This window comes from Geotrypetes seraphini, chromosome 12, assembly GCF_902459505.1.
Source record: "Geotrypetes seraphini chromosome 12, aGeoSer1.1, whole genome shotgun sequence".
Lineage (NCBI taxonomy): Eukaryota > Metazoa > Chordata > Amphibia > Gymnophiona > Dermophiidae > Geotrypetes > Geotrypetes seraphini.
In genome coordinates, this window is record NC_047095.1 from 31064722 (window position 1) to 31089428 (window position 24707).

The 24707-nt window shown below is 45.0% G+C and overlaps 1 protein-coding gene across 3 annotated transcripts in view; it reads left to right on the plus strand.

Annotated features, from left to right (window-relative positions):
* The window catches only part of MCOLN3 (mucolipin 3), a 41785-nt gene that overhangs the window by 15470 nt on the left and 1608 nt on the right, over nt 1-24707 (plus strand). The window contains exons 7-13 of one of the 3 annotated variants that reach the window (XM_033916554.1): nt 2906-3005; nt 10748-10860; nt 10980-11129; nt 12332-12433; nt 12519-12641; nt 15212-15418; nt 21244-21374. In XM_033916554.1, the coding sequence (XP_033772445.1) occupies nt 2906-3005; nt 10748-10860; nt 10980-11129; nt 12332-12433; nt 12519-12641; nt 15212-15418; nt 21244-21374 (926 nt within the window). The remainder of the gene's footprint in view (nt 1-2905; nt 3006-10747; nt 10861-10979; nt 11130-12331; nt 12434-12518; nt 12642-15211; nt 15419-21243; nt 21375-24707) is intronic. The other 2 variants (XM_033916556.1, XM_033916555.1) reach the window with 2 other exon arrangements.

The window sequence follows — 24707 nt, forward strand, 5'->3', positions numbered from 1 at the left end:
TCTATACCGCGCTCAGGCATATAACGCGCATGCTGCCCGACTCTCCTTTCGCCCGCCCTGACTTTCCGTGCGCTGTCCCGACTCTCCGTTCACCCCCCCTGACTTCCGTGCACTGCCCTGACTTTCCATGCGCTGTCCCGACTCTCCGTTCACCCCCCCTGACTTTCCGTGCACTGTCCTCCCTTGAAGTCCTGTCCCCCCTTGAAGGTCTGTCCCCATCCTGAAAGCCTGATGCCCCCCCCGACGTCCGATACATCCCCCCCCCCCGGCAGGACCACTCGCACCCTCACCCCGAAGGACCGCCGACTCCCCAACAATATCGGGCCAGGAGGGAGCCCAAACCCTCCTGGCCACGGCGACCCCCTAACCCCACCCCGCACTACATTACGGGCAGGAGGGATCCCAGGCCCTCCTGCCCTCGACGCAAACCCCCTCCCCCCAACGACCGCCCCCCCCAAAAAAAACCTCCGCCCGTCCCCCAGCCGACCCGCGACCCCCCTGGCCGACCCCCACGACACCCCCACCCGCCTTCCCCGTACCTTTGTGTAGTTGGGCCAGAAGGGAGCCCAAACCCTCCTGGCCACGGCGACCCCCTAACCCCACCCCGCACTACATTATGGGCAGGAGGGATCCCAGGCCCTCCTGCCCTCGACGCAAACCCCCCTCCCCCCCAGCCGACCCGCGACCCCCCTGGCCGACCCCCCCACCCCCCTTCCCCGTACCTTTGGAAGTTGGCCGGACAGACGGGAGCCAAACCCGCCTGTCCGGCAGGCAGCCAACGAAGGAATGAGGCCGGATTGGCCCATCCGTCCTAAAGCTCCGCCTACTGGTGGGGCCTAAGGCGCGTGGGCCAATCAGAATAGGCCCTGGAGCCTTAGGTCCCACCTGGGGGCGCGGCCTGGTCGGGTTTGGCCCATGTGCCTCAGGCCGCGCCCCCAGGTGGGACCTAAGGCTCCAGGGCCTATTCTGATTGGCCCACGCGCCTTAGGCCCCACCAGTAGGCGGAGCTTTAGGACGGATGGGCCAATCCGGCCTCATTCCTTCGTTGGCTGCCTGCCGGACAGGCGGGTTTGGCTCCCGTCTGTCCGGCCAACTTCCAAAGGTACGGGGAAGGGGGGTGAGGGGGTCGTGGGGGTCGGCCAGGGGGGTCGCGGGTTGGCTGGGGGGGCGGTCGGAGGTTCTTGGGGGGGGGCGGTCGTTGGAGGGAGGGGGGTTTGCGTCGAGGGCAGGAGGGCCTGGGATCCCTCCTGCCCGTAATGTAGTGCGGGGTGGGGTTAGGGGGTCGCCGTGGCCAGGAGGGTTTGGGCTCCCTCCTGGCCCGATATTGTTGGGGAGTCGGCGGTCCTTCGGGGTGAGGGTGCGAGTGGTCCTGCCGGGGGGGGATGTATCGGACGTCGGGGAGTCGGCCGGGCAAGAGGGCTTGGGCTCCCTCTTGCTCCGATCGTGGATGCGGGTGCGGGTGGGAGCGCGTGCGAGCGGTCGTTCGGGGTGGGGGTGCGAGCGGTCCTGCTGGGGGGGTGAATCGGGCGTCGGGCGGGGTGGGAACTATGTTTAAAAACTTTTGTATACCGCGCTCAGGCATATAACGCGCGAGGGGTATGCGCAGTACGTAAAATCACGTATAACGCGCGCGTTATATCCGCGAAAATACGGTAGTTCCAGAGCTAAGATGCAGAGGTATGCACATGTATGAATATGTGTGGCTGAATATGTAAGGTAAAAAGACAAATTCATTTCCAAGGGGAGACAGGGAAGCATATGTGCTTTCTAGACAAGAAGAAGCAAATCTGCTTACTCAGGCACCAAAGACCAAAGGGGACACCCAAAAGACCTGAGGGGTGAGGTGAAGTGACTAATAGAAGACAGAACTTGACACCAGGTACAGAGGAAGTCACAAAAGGTAGACAAAGGAATCAAACTCAAGAGAGAGAGAAAATGTATTTGCAAGTAAAAGAACCACTAGTAGCAAAGCTTATACAGATAAGCAGGGGTGGTTGCAGCATGTAAGAGACTACATTACATATTACATGCATTGCTCACATATCATGGCAGGAAATAACTGCAGTACTAAAATTCTAAGAAATGAGAATAGCATTAACACATCTTAGAGTTATGTCATAAAACTAGTATAAGGCTGCCGGGGACAGAACAGATGAGATCCTGAGCAGAAACCTAGGAGGGGACCACAAGATCCACCAGCAGGCTGCATCTTCTGCAGCCCACATCTAATAATGGATGAGAATGCCAATGTCTTATTGTTATTTGATCATCTTAAGTTCATATGTTTTGTTTTCTTAGATCAGTGTCCCGCAAACCTTCTGAAGCTGCAGCACACTAAACTCAGTGCTGCGGCTGGAGGGCATCCGGAAATGCACGGAGTCGATGCAATGACATCACGTGCAGGGGCAGAGCCTATTACTACACTGGGAAGGGGGGTGGTGCTAGAGGAGGAGAGATGTGGAGAGGTGCCGGCGAGGAAGAGAGGCACCAGCGCCAGCTGACTGCCTACAAGACGTGCTCTCGCCGTGAGAGGCACATCCTGTAAGCAGTCAGCCCACGCTGGCGCTTCTCCTCCTCACTGGTGTCTTGTGGCACACCCGGAATCTTGCCGCGGCACACAGTCTGCAATACGCTGTCTTAGATAATCGTAAAATTCATTTTAAGCACCTTATAATGACTTTGTAATCAGGGTGTGTCAAGGGAATTTCGGTATATGCAGTAACTGTACTAAAGTACAACAGATTAGATTTTATATATGTGAGACAGTGACCATGCAACAGTATGTTGTAGACTTTCCTGAGATGAAATTAAGATGTGCCAAACACCGTTTCTTTGCATTCAGTCTTCTCATCATCTCTTTAGTACGTACAAGAATTGAAGCTCATATTTCTCTTTATTCTTGCAGATCACATTTGATAACAAAGCACACAGTGGAAGAATTAAAATAAGTTTAGACAATGATATTGCCATAAGAGAGTGCCGAGACTGGCATGTGTCTGGATCCAGTAAGTATTTTAAGAGTACTCTCTCCTCATGACAGTTGCTGTAGTGACACACTTGCCTCAGCCTCCCCACGCCCCCCCCCCAACCACATAGGTCCCATGTAGACCTATTATACATATGCAAGCCTCAGAATTACTTCCGTGATTGTATGCTGTGGATATTTGAGGCCAGTGGTGTAAATCCTGCTCAAGCAGCTCCTGAGGTGCAGCCGGAGGTAAATATATTCAGTGCTTGCGCACTCACCTCCCATCAGTCCCACAAGAGATTTAAAGCTTTTATCTGCCTCTCCTAGTATCACCACCTCCACTGGGGGGCTCTCAGCATTATTTTGTTTGGGGGCCTAGAATTCAAAAACAGACACCATGGTTTGAGGCTATTACCAAGAGCAGGCACAGTGCAGTGTGCTTAAGATGCTGCTAAGTGCCTGTGTGGCACACATCCCGTGTTGAGCTTCCTTATCAGCCGGAGCATCAATTCTTTTATCTAGGTTTCAAGTTTATTATTGACTTGCTATACCACCCATTGTAGCCATCTGAGCGGTTTACATAAAATTAAATTTTAATTAGGGGTAGCAAATAGAGAAAAGAAGAGAACATTTGCAAAGGGATAAAGGGGAGAAATACAATTTTTTGAAAGTAAAGATTAAAGGGAAAGGTGGAGAGGAAATGCTTACAATACAATGCGTTTATCATAGTAGAATATATACAGAGGGCCTAGTTCTAATATACAATTCTTACATTACACATATGGTGGTAGGCAAGGGACTAGTTGAAGAAGTAAATTTTTATTTAGTAGCCTTCCCCTGGACTGACTCCATCCTTTTTATATCTTTTTGAAGGTTCGGTCTCCAGAATTGCACACAATATTCTAAATGAGGTATCACCAGAGTCTTATTCAAGGGCATCAATACCTCCTTTTGCCTACTGGCCCATACCACTCCCTATGCACTCTAGCATCTTTCTAGCTTTTGCCGTCACCTAGTCAACCTATTTGGCCACCTTAAGATCATCACATACAATCACCCAAGACCCGCTCTTCTGACGTGCAAATAAGTCAGGGGTGTCAAAGTCCCTCCTCGAGGACTGCAATCCAGTCGGGTTTTCAGGATTTCCCCCAATGAATATGCATGAGAACTATTTGCATGCATTGCTTTCATTGTATGCTAATAGATCTCATGCATTCTGCTGCACAGGGAAATGCTGCTGCACAGGGAAATGGAGGGGGAGGGAATGCTGCTGCGGCTGCTGCACAGGGAAGTGAGGGGGTGGGAAATGTTGCTGCTGTTAAGGGAAGTGGGGTGGGGGAGGGAAATGCTGCTGTACAGGGAAGTGGGGGTGGGGGGAAATGCTGCTGCTACATAGGGGCAAGGAAACAGACAGATAGAAAGAAAGACGGTCAGACAGCGGGAGGGAGGGAGAAAGAAAGAAAGATAGCAGGAGGGAGACAGAAAGAAAGGAAGAATAACACAGGGGCAGGGAGAGAGATAGAAAGACAGACAGACAAAGGGGGCCAGGGAGAGAGAAAAACAGGGGAAGGGAGAGAGACAGAAAGAAAGACAGACAGACATATATTCTAACACCCGTTAATATAATGGGCTTAAAGACTAGTGCTTTAATATTTGTATAAGTGATAATGGTTTAAATGTACTAATATTTTGTTTGTATTTGACGTGTTTAGTTGTGGTAAAACTAGTAAGTGATCCAATGAATAAAAACTGAAAATAAAGATAGGCAGAAAATGCTACAGCATTTTCCTGGATAAGTGCATTTTTATTACACTAATTCACCAGAAAGTTCAGACAATAACTTTTAGGTTAAAGGGCTAGATTCATCAGCCTGCCCAATCGGGCCTGATCCGGACAGGTCCGACGAATTCTGAAAGGAAAAATATGCAGATGGGGGTGATCGGAGGAACACCCCCATCTGCCTGCATGGATCGCTGTTGTGCATGGATCGCTCAGGGCAGGCATAGATTTAAAAAAAAAAAAAAATAGGTGATTGTTTTATTGGAGCCCGTGGTTTTAACCCACTTAAGCCTGCAGGTTAAAACCACGGGCTTGTAGTGCGGGGAAGGGAGGCAGGCGGGCAACGTGTTCGGGGCAGGAAAGCAGGCGTGTTCAGGGCTGGCAGACAGCGTGTTCGGGGCAGGAAGGCAAGCGCATTCGGGGCAGGCAGCGTGTTCGGGGCTGCAGGATAGGTGCTGACAGGGCAGAGAGCAGGGTGGCAGAAGGCAGGGCAACCGGAAAGGGCTTCAGCGACTGGTCCTCAGCAGTTGCTTTTTTTTGATCGGCCAGCCCAGTCGGTGTTGCAAGTTTTGTTTAGTGAATCGCGTCCCTGCCTACTTTGCATGCCGTTGCCCTCATTTGCATGCGCGGATCGGAGGATGGTCGGCAGAGAGGTAAGTTAATCGGGCCGGGGTCACTAAGGGGTCGCAAACCGATCGGTACACGATCGGTTTGCTTTGTGAATCTAGCCCAAAGTGTTTTCATTCTGGTGTATATTTAGAAAAACATAAAACAGTCAAAGAGCCTCATTTACTAATATGCATTAAGCAGTTAATGTGTTATGATAAGGCACATTAGCATGCCCTAATTTGAGTTAAGTGCACAGTTAGCAAATAAACCGCACTGAGAATAACAGAGCTTGTTTTATTTAATTTGTGTTCCAACACACCAGTGCACACAAATGTGCATTTATGGGTGTTAACTTGTAAACATATATTAGGAAGTGATGCCATAAGTCTACTAATGGGCTGATTTAGTGGCCTTATTTTTCTTGTATTAACTTTTTATCCAAGATAAAAACTCGCAGAAAGAGTGTGTGCCTTTCTTGATTTTTGCCACCTCCTATTGACGGCTAGCTCTAAACATGTTAGAGTCAGCGGTTATGCAGGCACCAGTGATATTCAATGCTGGTGCCCACATACCTAATTGGACAGATACGACCGTTAAAAAAAGCAGTCCTGTCTTTGCCTGGTTTACTCTGAGGGTGCAGGCACTGAATAATGGCCAGCTTTCAACATGCACCTTTTATTCCTAAGAACATAAGAGCTGCCATACTGGGACAGACTGCAGGCCCATCAAGTCCAGCATCCTGTCTCCAAAAGTGGCCAACCAAGGCCACAAGTACCTGACAAAACAGATTGTAAACTGATTATCCTAGGAATAAGCAGTGGATTTACCCACGTCCATCTTAATAATGGCTTATAGCAGGGGTGTCCAATGTCGGTCCTCGAGGGCCGCAGTCCAGTCGGATTTTCAGGATTTCCCCAATGAATATACATGAGGTCTATTTGCATGCACTGCTTTCATTGTATGCTAATAGATCTCATGCATATTCATTGGGGAAATCCTGAAAACCCGACTGGATTGCGGCCCTCGAGGACCGACATTGGACACCCCTGGCTTATAGACTTCTCTTTTAGGAAGTTAACCCTGCTAAGCTACCTGCTTTCACCACATTCTCTGGCAACAATTTCCAGAGTCTGATTACACAATGAGTGAAGAAATATGTATGCTATTTGTTTTAAATCTACTACTTAGTAGCTTCAATACATGTCCCCTAATCCTAGTAATATTTCTGGAAAGCGTAAGCAAACAACTCTCATCTACCCATTCCACTCCACTCAGTATTTTGTGGACCTCTCAAATCTAGCATATTTGTTGTTCTCATTTCTTAGATGTTAGAATCAACTGGTTTTCTTACGTTACTGAAATTAGAGTAAAATCAGATGGATTATGTTTCGCTCTTGTGTTTTTCCTATGTTTTGCTTTTCTTTAATTAATTGTATTTTAAAACCCTTTCTTACCCTATGTAATGAGAACTTATAGCAAGTAATTACCCGATGTTATTATTTAAGTTTGTATTGTTTGTCTCTCATTGAATGTATTTTAAAATGTTCATCGCTTAGAATTCCGATTAAGCGATTAATCAAGAGAAATAAATAAACTTGAAACTTGATGGATTGGGAAGTTTATGATTTTGATTGTATGTATGGCGCTCAAAATTGCTCGTGGAAATTTGGGCGCACGCCTAACCAGTTAACACCAATAATTGGGCAGTAATAATCAATTATCAATGCTAATTGGCAACAATTAGGATTTATGCACATCTTGCTAGGCATATTCTGTAAAGCTCTGTGTGTAAATTCTACCGCGTGGATATGAAGAGGGGGCAGTGCCATGGGAGAGGCATGGGTGGGCCATGGGTGGGCATGGGTGGGCCATTGGCATGCCAAAAGTTTTACTTTTACAGTGTATGCCTGATCCGGCGCAAAGATTTTCACCATATTTCAGCTGGTGTAAATCCTCGCACTTAATAGTTATATATTATTTCTATCACCCTTTTGTGTCACAGTGATTTTGCTTTTGGATTGGATTGTTTTATACATATCCTCCCTTTCTTCTTAAGTTATGAATCTGATTTTCTGTAACTATGAGCCTGATAGATTTTTTTAAAAATATATTTTTTTGATTTTTAATACAAGATATAGTATTACAATTATACTAGAACAGACAATATTGTCTTAAACATTGCTTGCATAAAAATGCATAGTATGAGTATAAATATTAACAATAGAAATTAACTTATCCCCACACTTTTACAAAACCGTAACGCAGTTATTAGCGCCGACCATGGTGGTAACAGCTCCGATGCCCATGCTACGGTTTTGTAAAAGGGGGGAGGGAGTGTTAGCACTGAACATTCTCACTAGATGTGGTGCTGAGAGTATGGAATGTACTAGTAAATTTAAGATTGGATTTTGAGATGTTATATTATTATGCACAATTTTATTTATTTATTCGTTCATTCAATTTTCTATACTGTTCTCCCAGGGGAGCTCAACACTTTACATGAATTTATTACATGCATTTTTCCTTGTCTGTCCCGGTGGGCTCACAATCTATCTAATATACCTGGGGCAATGGGGGGATTAAGTGACTTGCCCAAGGTCGCAAGGAGCAGCGTGGGTTTGAATCCATATATGCTGCTCTGATATGTTCAGTAACAAATAAATCACTTTTCAATAAATAAATAAATAACTCTGAGGCTGATCTGATCTGGGCAGTCATTGCTGGTGCCCAGACATGACCAGGCATTGAATATTTGAGCTGTGGTGCTCAGCAGGTTTAAAATGGTTGACTACCACAGGCGGACTCTCAAGGGGATAAATTATATCCACAGCCCCAAGGTGCTTTTTTAAGTGGCTGAAGTAATAGCCTGGAATTTAAGACGTGCTTTGACAAATGTCAAGTTGGCGCTATTAGCAGAAAAGCCCTGGTCTTACCTACAAGTGGTTTCTTTTAACTTGAAGTACTGGCAGTAAGCATTTTTTAAAAATCAATTTCAGTTTCTTACAAACAAAACAAGGAAAAAATAGAACAACAATTTAACTCACATCAGTGGAGAAAGAGAAGAACATTAAAAAAAAAAAAAAGAATACAATCCATCAGGCAATTAGCAAATTTATGCAGATATTATACCAAATATCATACCCATTTTCTTACTTAGCCCTCCATCTAACTGAAATCCGGAAAACCCATATCTTAATTTACAAAGCCGCGGTACTGAGTAGCAGCACGGCAAATGTGACACAGCCCATAAAAATTGAATGTGAGAATCGCTACTGTGGCTTTGTAAAAGGGGACCATAGATTCTTTCTCCCATAAAAAAAATTCTAATTGATGTGGATCAAAAAAGAGAACAAACAACAATCCACCAAAGAGTTCCACAAGGAAAGCAGGAGAGCAAAAACAAGGAGAACAACTGTGGAACTGATGATCTTGATAGAGTCTTTATTAGCCAATTGTAGTATACATGATGCAGTACATAGGCAACACAGTAAAAGAACTGTGGTATGGACCCAACACGGCCCTTGTTTCGGTCACAAAAGACCTTCTTCCGGGGTCCGTTGTTGCTGTAAACTCAGCATTATTGCATATTGTTTTGCTTATTAGCAATCTATTCTTTGTGGTTTACAACAACAACAGACCCCGGAAGAAGGTCTTTTGTGACCGAAACACAGGTCATGTTGGGTCCATACCACAATTCTTTTACTGTGTTGCCTATGTATTGCATCTTGTATACTTAACGTGACCATTTATTTTTTTCATCAATAGGGGACATCTATTAATTGTCTGTCCCGCCCTAGCCCCGCCCCCAATCCCTCTCCCAATTTCTGCCATTCACTTATCTAAGTGGTTTTTCCTCTATTTTCCGAGTAGATGTGTAGCACAGTTTTTCTGCTCAAACACTCATTTAATGAAGGTTTTGCCTGTGAGGTTACCGTCTAACCACCTTATATCCACCTGTGTGGCGGTGGGAGGGCCTTTTCTGAGGCTTTTTCCTTCTTTTTGAGTTATATTAGAGCAGTTACTGGTCTCACATATTCTGCAAAACTTTAATACTATAACGTCTCACAACTATATTAGTCTCCAGTTGAAAGTGTTATTCAACATACATTGGCTTTCAACATTTCTGTGTTTTTGTAGCTTTAAAATATGCAATGTCACCTCAGTAACCATAGAAAAATAGACAAATATAGTGCAAAATATAGACAGCGGATATAAATTCTCAAAACGGACACATTTTGATCACGAAATTGAAAATAAAATCATTTTTCCTACCTTTGCTGTCTGATGATTTCATGAGTCTCTGGTTGCGTTTCCTTCTGTCTGTGTATCCTTTCTTTCATTTCTTTCTTTCTGCACTCAGGCCCAACAATTGTCCCTTTCTATTCCCTCCCTCCTTCCTTCCTATGTCTTTAGTGCCCCCAGTGCCTCCTTCCCATTGCCCTTAGTGCCCCCAGTGCCTCCTTTCCATGTCCTTAGTGCCTTCTTCCTATGTCCTTAGTGTCCCCAGTGCCTCCTTCCCATGTCCTTAGTACCCCTTCCTATGTCTTTAGTGCCCCATTGCCTCCTTCCCATGTCCTTAGTGCCCACAGTGCCTCCTTCCTATGTCCTTAGTGCCCCCAGTGCCTCCTTCCTATGTCCCCCTCACTGCTTTCCAGACTTTGTCCCACCCCCGAAGCCAGCCTGCCTGCCTACCTACCTCCCTGCCACGCAAAAAAAAAAAAAAAAGCCTTCCTCCAGGCCTGATTTACCCCCCCCCTTGTCCGCTGCCACTGTTGCTGTCCTTACCTCCCTGCTGCTGCTGCTAATCGCCACCCAGAAGCCTTCTTCCCAATGTCAATTCTGACGTAGGAGAGGACGTTCCGGGCCAGTCAATCACTTCTGAGCGGCAATTAGCAGCAGCAGGGAGGTAAGGACAGCAGCAGTGGCGGACCGGGGGGGAGGATTTTAAATCAGGCCTGGAGGGAGGCTTTTTTTTTTGCGCGGCAGAGAGGGACAGGAAGTGATCGCCTGTCTCGTTGTCCCCGCGCACTGTTATTATTATTTCAGATCTTGGCGGGGATGCGACGTGAGTGGGGGGGATGCCGGATTGCGGGGGGAGGGTGCTGGATCGCGGGGGGCGCCGCTCGCAAATCGAGGCAAGCTTGGTTTCCGAGGCGCCGATTTTGCAAATGTTTTGCTCGTCTTGCAAAACACTCACAAACCGGTGCACTCGTAAACCGAGGTACCACTGTACTACAATTGGTTAATAAAGACTCTATCAAGATCATCAGTTCCACAGTTGTTCTCCTAGTTGTGGATCAAAGAAAACATAATTCTTTTCAGAAAATTTATCTAAGGTTTGATTCCCTCAAATGAAGTGACTTTTAGTAAGCAATTTCTTCTTTCTTCTAGTACAGAAGAATACTCATTACATGATGATCTTTGATGCATTTGTCATCTTGACATGCTTCTCTTCATTAATGCTCTGCACACGATCAGTGGTGAAAGGAATAAAGCTTCAGAGAGTAGGTATACCTCTTACTGGATACACTTCCTTGCTCACAATTTTTTTTTTTTTTTTATTTAAACGTTTAAATTAGTTCACCTGTATCTTCCCCTCCCCCCCCTTTTTTTTTTTTTTTAGGAAGTTGTGACTTTTTTTCATCAACATTTCCAGAAAACTGTGTGCTGGAGCGATCAGATGGAATTTGTTAATGGGTGGTACATATTAATTATTGTTAGTGATGTCTTTTCTATGATTGGATCAATTCTCAAAATGGAAATTCAAGCCAAGGTAAGAAGGAAAAATTTGACTCTGCGTTTCTTCCAAGTGGTCCTCTAGTTACAGCTGCTCCTTTCTGCATTGGACTTGGCCTGAGAACCTGGAGAACTGGGTTTGATTCCCACTGCTGCTCCTTGTGACTCTGGCCAGGTCACTTAACCCTCCATTGCCCCATATAGAAAATAAGTACTCATATATAATATCTAAACTGTTTTGATTGTATCCACAGAAAGGCGGTATATCAAGCCCCATTCCCTTCCCCCTAAGACAGGGGTGTCAAAGTATCTCCTCCTCGAGGGCCGCAATCCAGTCAGGTTTTCAGGATTTCCCCCAATGAATATGAATGAGATCTATTTGCATGCACTGCTTTCATTGTATGCTAATAGATCTCATGCATATTCATTGGGGAAATCCTGAAAACCCGACTGGATTCTGGCCCTCGAGGAGGGACTTTGACATCCCTGCCCTAAGAGAAGTTGTATATTGTTGCATAGTTGTCATCATTCCTAATGCTTGGGAGTAGAGAAGGACACAGGGACAAATTTTTCCCCATCCCCGCAGGAACTCAATTTCCCTGTCCCATCCCCGTGAGTTTTGTCACTGTCCCTGCCCCATTCCTGTAAGCTCTGCCTTAATCACGCAAGCCTCAAACATTTATGATTTTAACGTGTTTGAGGCTTGTGCAGATGAGGACAGAGCTTGCAGGAATGGGGCAGGGACAGGAAAAGAACTCGCTAGGACAGAATGGGAAAATGAGTTCCCGCGGGAACGGGGAAAATTTGTCCCCATGTCATTCTCTACTTGGGAGGCCTTTGAGTTCAAGAGTACGGCTTACATCATAAGACGTGTAAGACAATGCTGAAAAGAATATGACTTAGTGGTGTAGTTATCAACACGGACTTGTTATTTATCAGCAACTGCTCCAGGCACAGATCGAAATGGGATGCATTGATTTATAAATAGTTTTTCTCTGATTTTGTGAGCATAGGCAAAATCATATGAAAAAGACCCAAACTGTGCCTTCACTAGAGAAACCGCAGCTGAGAAATCTGTACAGTGGGAGGAAACAGAAAAGCACCAGCTGTAAAGCGACTTTTCTTTCTCTCAAAGTGAGGGATTTCTGTGACTTCTGTGTACAACACATGTTATAGCCATTTTGTAAATCCATTATTAAGGCTGTGTGTATGACGCATCCATGACTTCTGTTTAAACAGAGCCTCACAAGCTATGATATCTGCAGCATTCTTCTGGGATCGTCAACCATGCTTGTATGGCTTGGTGTCATTCGATACCTTGGCTTCTTTCAGAAGTACAATGTAAGGAATTCCTGAGTTCTACTACAGCATTTGTTGAGTTGTCTTAGTACTATAGAAGTCTAATTCATTACACTGACTTTTGCAGCTTCTTATCCTGACGCTGCGGGCGGCGTTGCCCAATGTGATCCGCTTTTGCTGTTGTGCTGCCATGATCTATCTGGGCTACTGCTTCTGTGGCTGGATCGTGTTGGGACCTTATCACATTAAGGTATTCTCATTTTGTAAAGTGACAGGAGTCCCAAACGCCCATATGGACTGTGTACACTGCAGAGGCATAGTCAGACCTCAAATTTTTAGGTGGACCACTGGGTGGACACATGTGGTATCCACATCCCCCCATCACTTCCCGGGCCAATTCAAAGCATTAAAAATACCTGAGCTGGTGGGGATCCCCAAGCCCCACTAGTTACAAGGGTCCTCTGGCAACAAGAAACTGCTCCCTCTTCCACTTGCTTCGGCCCACGGCTCTGATTATGCACTGCTGCCTCCCCTGCCCCGCCCTCCCCATGCATGCACATAACTCAGCATATGCGGCAGGGAAAGGCCAGCATGATGCCAGCATTTGGATAGTGCCATGGGCTGAAGCATGTGGGAGAGGGAGGAGTTCTTGTCACGAGAGAACCCTTGCAGCTGGTGGAGCTTCAGGATCATTATAACTAACACAGGACAGGTTCCTGAAGGAAAAGGGGATTGAGGGATATAGTAGAGGATCACTTGCAGGTCACTGACCTGGGGGGCCGCCGCGGAAGCGGACTGTTGGGCACGATGGACCTGTGGTCTGACTCGGCAGAGGCGATGCTTATGTTCTTAACACAGAGAGGATGAAGAGATCTCCATATAAGTTATAACCAAAGAAAATATGTGATCTCATCAGCAGTTCAAGATGGAATTCAATTAATTCTTTTTATCTTATTAAGTTTTTAAATTTCTATTCAGAGAGGAAACAATCTCATTAACCCTACAGACCATCTAAAAAGATGAAGAAGTCTGTATAGAAACATAGAAATAGACGGCAGATAAGGGCCACGGCCCATCAAGTCTGCCCACCCCAATGACCCTCCCCATCTATCTTTGCGGATAGATCCCACATATCTATCCTATTTGGCCTTAAAATCTGGCACGCTGCTGGCCTCAATAACCTGAAGTGGAAGACTATTCCAGCGATCAACCACCCTTTCAGTGAAGAAGAACTTCCTAGTGTCACCGTGCAGTTTCCCGCCCCTGATTTTCCACGGATGCCCCCTTGTTGCCGCGGGACCCTTGAAAAAGAAGATATCTTCTTCCACCTCGATGCGGCCCGTGGGTTCCGTTATCTTTCATTGATCAAAACTCTCTCAGTATTTTTTTTTTTTCTATATAGCTTTTACTATCATTTTGAAATAAGTACTGGTTCACATAAAGCAGTAAATTCAAAAACGTGCAACTTATCTCCGACACGCTGTGTGGTGAAATTCTCCCACTGCCCGATGAACCAAATGATAGTTCACCCAATCCCCCACGGGACCCTTTTTCGCCGTTCACACAGTCTTTTTCAAGGGTCAAATATTTATGCAGGGGATATTTTTTTGTGGAAACTCACTACACTGATGCCAGCGTGCCCACCTTTCAATAAAAAGAAATGAACCTTCATCGAAAGGTGTGCACGCCTGTGTGAACGGCGAAACAGGTCCCTTCGAGGATTGGGCAAACTATCATTTGGTTCATCGAACAGTGGGAGAATTTGGGCAAACTATCATTTGGTTCATCGGACAGTGGGAGAATTTCACTACACAGCGTGTCTGAGATAAGTTCTATGTAGCTCCAGTTTCAAAGTGGAGCTTATCAAAGTGTCCATTTCATAGTCCATAATTGAGATGACTTGGGGAAATCCACTGCATATTCCTAGGCTAAAAAGCATAGAATCTGTTTTGCTACTTGGGATCTATCTAGGTACTTGGGACCTGGGTTGGCCACTGTTACAAACATGATACTGGGCTTGATGAACCTTTGGTCTGTCTCAGTATGACAATTCTTAATTCTTATGTAAGCCAAACATAGGACAATCAATCCATTGTGACATCACTAATGAGTTTGGCTCTTAGGCATGGGTGGAATGAGGTATTATGACATCACAATCTGAGCTTTAGAATGTTGCTACTGTTTGGGTTTCTGCCAGGTACTTGGGACCTGGAGGGTTGGCCACTATTGGAAACAGGATACTGGACTTGATGGGCTTTCATTCTGTCCCAGTATGGCAATTCTTATTTCTTATAGTGATAATAATAATAATTTTATTTTTATATACCACCAAAGCCATAGTAGTTCGAGGCAGTTTACAATAAGAAGAGCTGAACAGTCAGTGAAAAATTACAATGAAGTCTTCGAATACATGAATATTTGTAGGGAGGGAGAGAGACAGAGTAAAAGTCACAATGTAGGGACATACATATGATAAACGGTGCAGAAAACTGGATAGCTCAACAACCTGCTTCCATCTTCTGCTTCCATTGCTGTTTGCTTGCCAGTCTGTAGTGGCTTCTCCTTGTTTCCCAGGTCCTCTATGCTTCTTGATCTTTCCTATACGCCTTCTCCCGCTGCGTGCGAGTTATGTCTCAAGGTTGTCTGAAGTGGCTTCTTCTTGTGTAGGAATCTGTGTGGCATCCTTGGTGTTGTTACTGTGCAGTCCCTCCCCTATTTATATACCTGTTTCTTTTGTGTATGTCCTCTGCGTCTGCTGTGTTTATTTATCTGCTGTTTGTGCCTATCCTGTGATGAGATCCTTGTTCTCTTCTCCAATAGTTCCGGTCCTTGAACATGGTTTCGGAGTGTCTTTTCTCCTTGATAAATGGAGATGACATGTTTGCCACATTTGCGGTGATGCAGCAGAAAAGCTACCTGGTCTGGTTGTTCAGTCGGATTTACCTGTACTCTTTCATCAGCCTCTTTATTTATATGGTGCTAAGTCTTTTCATTGCCCTTATCACTGACACATATGAAACAATCAAGGTAAGCGTGTGTTTCTTATGCTGTTAATCCTTTGTTGTGCCAATAATTAAGGGTATTTAATTTGGACTAAACATTTTTCCCTGACATGAAAATATGTGAAAACTAGAGGTGGTTATTTAACATAGGCCCCCTTTTACTAAGGTGCGCTACGCGTTTTAGTGCACGTGAAATATCAGTGCGCGCTAAATGCTAATGCGCCCGTTATAAGTCTAAGGACATGTTAGCGTTTAGTGTGTGCTAAAACGGCTAACGCACCTTTGTAAAAGAGGGGGATAGTATCAATGTAAACAATATGTTAAATTTGTAACAAGATTTTTAAAATTTAGCGCCTTAAAGGACCTGTGTACTAACTTTTGACAGTGTTTGCTGATTAGTACTCATTTCTGCAATGCCTCCTCCCTTTCCCACCCACGACCCGATGCAAGGAGAGGTATGTTATAAACCCCCGAAGCCCAGCCTCTTCTATAAATGAGGCCATCCCATTTTATCCTGGACATAAAAATGGTGCTTTTAGATGGCAACAGCATTAATGTAAAGGCCCACAAGCCTAACTCAGAGGCTGGTGTGGATTCCTCCTCCTCCAGAGGATAAACTCCATTCACTGGTGGCCCAGTGGGCATGATGCCATCCCCCAGCCTTGATACAGAGATAAAATGTTAGAAATTGCTCAAGCCCCTCCCTTTTCATATAAGGGGGCCCGGCCTGGCCTGGGTCATCCCATCCCAAACTGACTACACTTCCCCCTCCCCATTTGCGGTTTCCACACTCGCGATTTCACATAATCGCAATTTTTTTGGGGTGGAGGGGAAAAAAACCAAACCCATATTTTTGCCTTCCCCCCGGCATCCCGGCCTTACCTGGTGGTCTAGTGGGTTTTTGGGGCAGGAGTGATCTTCCTACGCTCCTGCCCAGTGCAGATCGCCAATAGGAAATGGCTGTGGAGAGCTCCCGTCGTAGTCTTGAGAGACTACAGGAACTCCCCACAGCCATTTCCTATTGGCGATCTGCACGGGGCAGGAGCATAGGAAGATCGCTCCTGCCCCGAAAACCCGCTAGACCACCAGGTAAGGCCAGGATGCCGGTGGAAGGCGGGAGGAAGGCGGGGGTGGGTCAGCCGGATATTTGCGGTTTTTTGCCATTCGCGGTCCGGCTCTGCCCCTATTCCCCGCAAATAACGAGGGAGATGTGTACCTCTCCCCCAGATCCCTGACTCACAGTATAAGTCCCAAAAAGGAAAGCAAAAACACAGTTTCTCTTCTGCAGCTTTACCTGCCAGAGTTCATAGCTGAGCTAATCAATTCCAATCTGCATCATATCTCGCCTTCAGCCAGAACTGTCATAAAATCTCCCATGGTTTTCCATAGTTTTTCTCTCTCTATAATCTACAATTTTGTTTCAAAGCATATACTGTAGAACACAATCCACTATTAATTATCTTCCAAATCAAATTATATTTCTCTCCCAAGGTTTAGAGAAAGCAAAAAGAAAGGCCCCACCCTCTTGCAGTACTTGGTAGATTCCTCCCTAAAGCCTTTCTAACAAACTTCTGGCAAAAAAAAACCCCAAAACCCAACACAAACCTGTGAAGATAGCTTATATAGGGCTCACTCATATTCCCGAGTCTCAATTCTATTTCTTCAGTTGACTCAGACTCTAGAAATTCAAAAGTTACTTCCATCTCTTCAGGTTCTAAAAGTACTTCAGTTTCTCTGGGAGCTCTTGCTTCCTCCTCCTCCTCCCTGCTATGGAGTAGTGTCTGTTATGCTCTCAGTCTGGATCACAAGCTTCTAGAGATCCACCCTGGGTCATGCCATCTCTGATAGGTCAACTTGATCTGGTGCTTTTGTTGAGGGATGGGGCCAGGGCCTACATTTCCCAGGATTCCTAAGGTCCTCCCATGTCCCTCTACCTTTTCCCTGAGGCACATAGCTGTTTCTTCATTCAGCGGCTACCTATGGGATCTTTCTGCTATTCCTTCATGTAAGAGTTTTTATTTTCCTTTCTTCTATGTTCTGACTTGGGCCCCTGTGTTTTTGGAGCAATGTGTTCACCTTCTCCTTCGCCCCGGGTCATTTTATATAGGGTGTTTTTTTGACGGAGTACTCGGGTAAACCATGTACCAGCAATTTTTCAATTGCTTGATAAAAATGACCCATGGTCCCCAATTGTTAATAAAAGAGCTTAGGTTCTGCATACTAAGTGCTGCCTTTTCTTAGATTCTGTGGCTGGTTGCAGGAGGCCTGATTACTATGGGGTGGGGTAAGCCCCTCAGTGATCGCCCTACGCCTGAAGAATGGCCTGGTATTTGAGTAATGGAACCTTTTTTGCTAGGAAAAATGCACTGATTATATATAATTAAATATTATAATTAATTAATTATAGATAGATAGATATACATATATATCCATATCTGTATCTATCTATTTATATATAATTTTATATCTCCTAGGTTACCATCAAAAATGAAAATAGTTGCTGAAAAGCTTTCTGTATTGTGTTGAAAATATTAATTGAATAAGTCATTTACATCACAAAGAAAATGGCTTTTTAACAGGCCACTTAAGTAGAAAAGTCAAGTAGTCACCTATTTGTAACTTATAAAGACATGTAGGCACCTATATGTTTTTTTTAAACTGTCCCAGAAAAGCTGAATAATAAATAAATCATGGTTAAAATGAAGCCACAGACATGTACACCAGTTCCTAAGCAGGTATACACATTTACAAATTACAATACATTTGTTTTAAAAAGTGGAGAGGGTAGAGAGTACCAGAATGACACGGTGACAGAATTTGTCACCGTCCCTGCGGATAACCGTGGGAAACCATCCCGTGTCATTCTTTCGTGTCTATCTCAATTTCAGTCCTTCTACACCAGCATTCTTGAAATCAAGGCTCAGAGTCAGTAGTTGTGCCCATCCATACTTCTAATTCTTCCTGGAGACCGGGACAAAATGTGAGGTTATCAAATTTGCTGATGACACCAAACTTTGCAGCAGGGTGAGGAACACGGAAGACTGTGAAAACCTGCAAAGGGACCTAACGAGACTGGTAGACTGGGCAAATAAGTGGCAAATGAGTTTTAACGTAGAGAAATGCAAAGTCATGCATGTAGGGAAAAAGAACCTGATGTTCAGCTACAAAATGGGGGGAACACGGCTAGGGGTGAGTAACCTTGAAAGGGATCTGGGGGTGATGGTTGACACATCACTGAAACCATCGGCGCAGTGTGCGACAGCCTCAAAAAAAGCAAACAGAATGCTGGGCATCATCAAAAAGGGTATCACAACCAGTCATCATGCCGCTGTATCGTGCAATGGTGCGCCCGCACCTGGAGTACTGTGTTCAATACTGGTCGCCGTACCTCAAAAAGGATATGGCAGTACTCGAGGGAGTGCAGAGGAGGGCGACTAAACTTATAAAAGGTATGGAAAATTTCTCATACGCTGACAGGTTAAAAACGCTGGGGCTGTTCTCTCTGGAGAAGAGGAGACTTAGAGGGGACATGATAGAAACCTTCAAAATCCTAAAGGGCATAGAGAAAGTGAATAAAAACAGATTCTTCAAACTGTGGGGAGCCACAAGCACTAGGGGTCACTCGGAGAAATTGAAAGGGGACAGGTTTAGAACAAATGCTAGGAAGTTCTTTTTTACCCAGAGGGTGGTGGACACATGGAACAAGCTTCCGGAGGAGGTGATAAGCCAGAACTCTATACAGGGTTTCAAGAAGGGTTTGGATAGGTTCCTGGAGGATAAGGGGATAGAGGGGTACAGATAGAACTTGAGGTAGGTTATAGAAATGATCAGTAACCACTTCACAGGTCGCGGACCTGATGGGCCGCCGCGGGAGCGGACCGCTGGGCAGGATGGACCTCTGGTCTGACCCAGTGGAGGCAACTTCTTATGTTCTTATGTTCTCTCTCTTTAAAGAATGACATGGGGATGGTTTCCCGAGGTTATCCATGGGAATGGGGACAGCGACAAATTCTGTCACTGTGTCATTCTCTATGGGGAAGTCTTTTCCAGCGTTTATCCAGTAAACATCTATTTTATTTAGTTAACTTTTTCACATCAGTGTGTTTTATTGGGTACACCGTCAATAGCGCGCAGGACAATTGCGCCCCAACAATTCTGCGCACCGACAAGTGTACACATGAAGGGAGTGGGAATTTCGGGGCACAATTGTAAGTGTAGTGGGGGGGTAGCGGGAATATTCTAATTGAGAGCATGTTGGCCCCCCCTAAGAGCGCGAGAGTGACACCCCCCTTAGAGCACATCACCCCCCCCCCCTTCAGAGCACATCGGCAAAGCATTGAGGAAAGTGGAAGTTGTAGTGTAGTGGGGGGTTCCCCCCACACCCCCTCAATGAGAGCGCCCCCCAATCTCCCCCTGAGAGCACAAATGGGAAGGCAAGGGCTGTGCACATTTGTCCTGTGTGCATATGTCAGGGTGGAATTGTCGGCGTGTCAATGTCCTGCACACATTTCACAGGTCACCATTTTATTGGGTTTTATCTGTTGAAACCTAAAATCAGAAGCCCTAATTTTATTTTTCTTTTTTTTTGCTAATACTGCTGTTCTAAAGTTTAATGATTTGCAGCCATTTTGCTTCTCTGCAGCTAAATGGAACTGTTTCTATCAAGATACTGTCCAGTCTTTATTTGCTATTTATTTGAGGACTACAGGAAGAAAAGTTTAATTTCTGTCAATTTCAAATTTATTATTTTGCTGACTGTTTGCATTACCTAACAAAAATGTTTGTAGATTCATGACATTAAAGCATTATATTGCCTTAATGAATAACTGTGTTTTTTTGCAATGTAATGCCTCTCCTTGTTAGGTTTAAATACATTGGTAAAAAGGAAAGGGGGGGGGGGGGGCGGAGGAGGTCATACTGTAGCAAGCTTTTAAAATTAATTCACCTTTTATTTCCTGGACTTGGTCTAGTTGACTCCAGCTTTCCTCTGCATCTTTATGCTGGATATGATTAGAACAATATTTAACAAGTGTGCACAACTCTAGTTCTTGAGAGTCACGTGCAAGTCTTGTTTTTCAAGATTCTCGGCATATGCCAATTGATTGTGTTCATAGTCAAAACATCTGATGGCTGTTTTGGCTGTACACATCCAGGCCTCTTTCTGGTTCTAGAGGACTGTGCTTTAGAGAATGACACAGTGACAAAATTCATCACTGTTCCCGTCCCCGCGGATAACTGCGGGAAACCATCTTCATGTCATTCTTTAAGGAGAGAGGAAAGAATCAGAGTATAATTGGGCACAACCACTGACCTGCAAGCTTTGCTCTGAAGAATGCTGGAGTAGAAGGACTGAGGTTGAAACAGACACTACAGAATGACAGTCTCTGGTATCCAGAGCAGATATTGTGATGTCATAATGCCTCATTCCACCAGTGTCTAAGAGCCAATCACATCAGTGATGTCACAATGGCTTCATTATCCTTGGCTCCCAAAAGAATCAGAGTATGAATGGCCTCAAACCACTGACCCGCAAGCTTTGCTTTGAAGAATGCTGGTGTAGAAGGACCGAGGTTGAAATAGACACTAGAAAATGACATGGGATTATTTCCCACGGTTATCCGCGGGGACGGGGACAGTGATGATTTTGTCACCGTGTCATTCTCTACTGTGCTTCCAACCCTGGCTTTAGAATCACAGTATTTCACCAAAGCCCACTCTGGGGCTAAAAATGCAAATAGAAAGGAGCAACGAAAAGTTCTTGGCAACTACTGGCCATGCATATTTGGCATGCACGAAAACAGAGCCTCAGTGGTGCAGCATATATATCATAATTCATTTCTGAATCTTTAGCACTACCAACAGGATGGTTTTCCAGAATCAGAACTTCATGCGTTTATATCACAGTGCAAGGACCTTCCAAACTCTGGCAGGTACCGACTGGAGGAGGAGGATCCCATTTCGGTTCTCTGCTGTTGCAAACAGTATGTATTCTGAATTTACACTGTCGAAATTGTGTGTTTGCAGTAGTTAAGAGAGGATAGATATTCAATTTTTTTTCAAGTACTTTTATTTGCATAGAAAGGAAAACAGTTTCGTAAACATTAGTTCCAAAACTCTACATAACCAACTATAAACAAACAGGTCTTTGGCAGTGGAACCTATTTCACATTGTCCATTTTTTCATTAAGTACTGGGTCAGGAGTGAGGAGGGTTAACAAAAACCTCAGAGGAGGGGACGGAGTTTCTTACTTCCAAGTTTCAAGTTTAATCAGAATTTGATGAATCGCCTATTCAGGGGATTCTAGGCGAGTTACATTATAAAATGGGGAATTCAAATTTTAATTAAAAAAACATAAAACAAATCGCATATCCAAAGATGAACAGATTGCATAGGCAAAGATGGACAAACAAATAAACAAGATGGAGAGCGGTGAACTACAGGTGGACTACAATAAAGTAAAGAAAAGAGAACATAAAGAGGGAAGAACAAAAGGGAGGGGGGAGAAGTTTCTTTATGGCTGCCATTTACTAGTTTGGGGAAGGTGGGCTAATATCAGTGCACAAAGGCGTCTTTGAACAAAAAGCATTTTAATGCCCCCTTAAATTTAACCAAGTTTGTTTCTTCCCTGATATGAAGGGGCAAAGAGTTCCAAATAAGGGGTGCGGCGAGTGCTGATAGTTTTAAGCGAGGGAACGAAGACTAAATGTTGGGAAGTAGATCCGAGAGTGAGCCAAATGTGAGTCCAGTCCCCTCCCAATCCTCCCTCCCTTGGCCCACCCCCATATAGCAACTGTGTATTCTCAATAATATTTCAAAAATTATTTAACACGGTAGGAGAAGTCTCGGCCGGTTCTACCACTAGACAGTGCTGCTGAACTGTGCCAGGGCAATCTGGGACCGGAATTGGGGCGGATCAAAGCCCAGGCTGGCTATCTGCGATTGTCAATTTGCTAATCAGGTCAGTGCTGTCCTAACTTCATCTGCCCAGCAATTCGGGCACCGGTCTATCAGCCAACATCCACATAAATGTTGGCGGCCGCATGGGACCCGGATATTCAATGAGGGTGCCCAGATTAGGCCCGGCCACTCAGTGCCATACCAAAGATAGAGAGGTAGGGTGCGGTCCACCCCAGGTGCAGGCAGTAAGGGGGTGCACAGAGAAGCTGTGGTGGGTGGGGGAGGGGCACAGTTTGCGGGCGCATTGTCATCAGAACTGCCAGCCCCCTGCCCGCTCTGGCATCAGCTTCCTGTTCTGGGGCAGAACTGACAGCCAAGCATACCAGACTTCAGCCTTGTGACCTTCCCCCCCCCCCCACACATTGCCTGGATGAGGGTGTTCTCCACTCCCAGTGGCAACCCAGCCAAGAAAGCCACTGCTGTCATTGAATACCCAGGTCTAATTCAGCTCTGGCTGTCAGTGATTTTAAAACCGCTGACCACTGCAGACTCAATTTTAGGGGGTGAGGAGGTTTCTAAATTTAATTATTATTTTTTTTATAAAGCTGCGGCTGAGAGTCCAACTGTGCCTGTCTAATCAGGGCCAGCTCAAGAGATTATGGTGTCCTGGTCCATGCTCCCCCCCCCCCCCCCCACTAGTTCTCTCTTCCCTCCTTTGATGCCTCTGCCTGGTACCTGCAGGCTGTGATTTCATAGCCTAGTGTCGGTGTCAAGCAGTAATGTCAGAGAAGGGAGGAGGGAAGTGCTGCGTTCCCTGTGCTGATTCTGGCCCTTCCCCCTCACAGTAGCTGGCCTACGAATCCGCATCCTGCTGAAACCAGGCAGCTGAGTCAGAAGAGGGAGCAGGAGGATGAGGCGGGAAGTGTTCCAGCTTAACTGATGGGCCGGTGACATCACAGCCCTGGGTGTTTGGTGCCCTTTCACGCCAGTGCCCTGGACCAGAACCTCACCTGGCCCATTAGGTTAAGCCAGTTCCGAGACTAATGCAGTATGGAATTACTGAAGAACAGAGCTGGAGGCAATTTCATACGAACTTTTCCCTTCATGCAGGAAGTCAGTGGGCAGAGCTCAGTGTCAGAAGGCAAACGATAAGTCTTGCATGTGTGGAAACCATAATGGTGGAAAGGCTGGTCGTATGGCAATACGGGAGAGGGGGGGGGGTCAAGCCACCAAAAGTGATGATAGCTTCCCCCAACAAATGTCAATACAAAGGTTTGAAGCAAAATTCTAAAAAAAATATGAAACCCAGCATAGATAATGAATATAGAAGGAGTGATAAATGTATTGTATCAAGCTCACTTCTTATTTATAGAATGATATTTGATTGAGGAACCAACTCAACCTGAACGCTGGTAAATTTTAAGGTTTAACTTAGGCTTATGACCACTAGTCAGGATGTGTGGATAGTCATTATTTTAAGCTGCCTACAAGAACTTACAACTAATGTAAACTGTAATTTCATTGCAATTGCCTTTCAATCTGTGATATTTCTTAGAGGTGCTATGGTCCGCAGACGGATTGTATGAAGAAATCTGATACTACATTGCACCTGCAGTCCACATTTGCCCCTGATTCATCAAGGCCTTCTTTCCCGCACAGCATGGAGGAACACTTTTAACGAATCAGGCCCTAAATATTAGCTTTGGAAAATTTCTCTCATGAGTATTCATAAATTTCTCTACTGCATTATTTTTGTCCTCTTGTCAGTTCCCTTTGTGGGCTCTCAGTAGTAATTCTTGCTACCTTTGAGTGTTACAGCATGCTAACTAATCTAAACTTTTATACCAATTCATCCCAACTGGAAGGCTCGGCTCAGTTAACAAAATATTAGTAAAATTATACAGGCGATTAGAACAGAAACTATGGGCTCCTTTTACAAAGGCGCGCTAGTGGTTTTAGCCGTGCGTGCTAGCCACTACTGCCTCCTCTTGAGCAGGCGGTAGTTTTTCATGTAGCGCGCACTATAGCGTGCGCTAATCCGGTGTGTGCGCTAAAAACGCTAGCGCACCTTTGTAAAAGGAGCCCTCTATCTTTGAGGCCATAATTTTATCTTTTATTTATTGATTATTTGAAAAAGAAGGGTCATTAATAAATTTCTGAAATAAATATGTCTTCAGTACTTTACGAAAGAGAGAGAGAACTCTAATTATAGAAGGAAGGTCATTCCAAACTTTTACGAATAAAAAAGAAAATAATCGACAAAAATTGACCATAGTTTTTATTCCTTTAACAGTGAGAAAGCCAAGAATTAGAGATTTCTTGTGAATTAAATGAGACAGAAACACTGTTCTTTATGTGTTTTGACCTGCCAGCATTCACAATGGGTTTGCTCAAATTTTATGAGCCTTGAATGAGT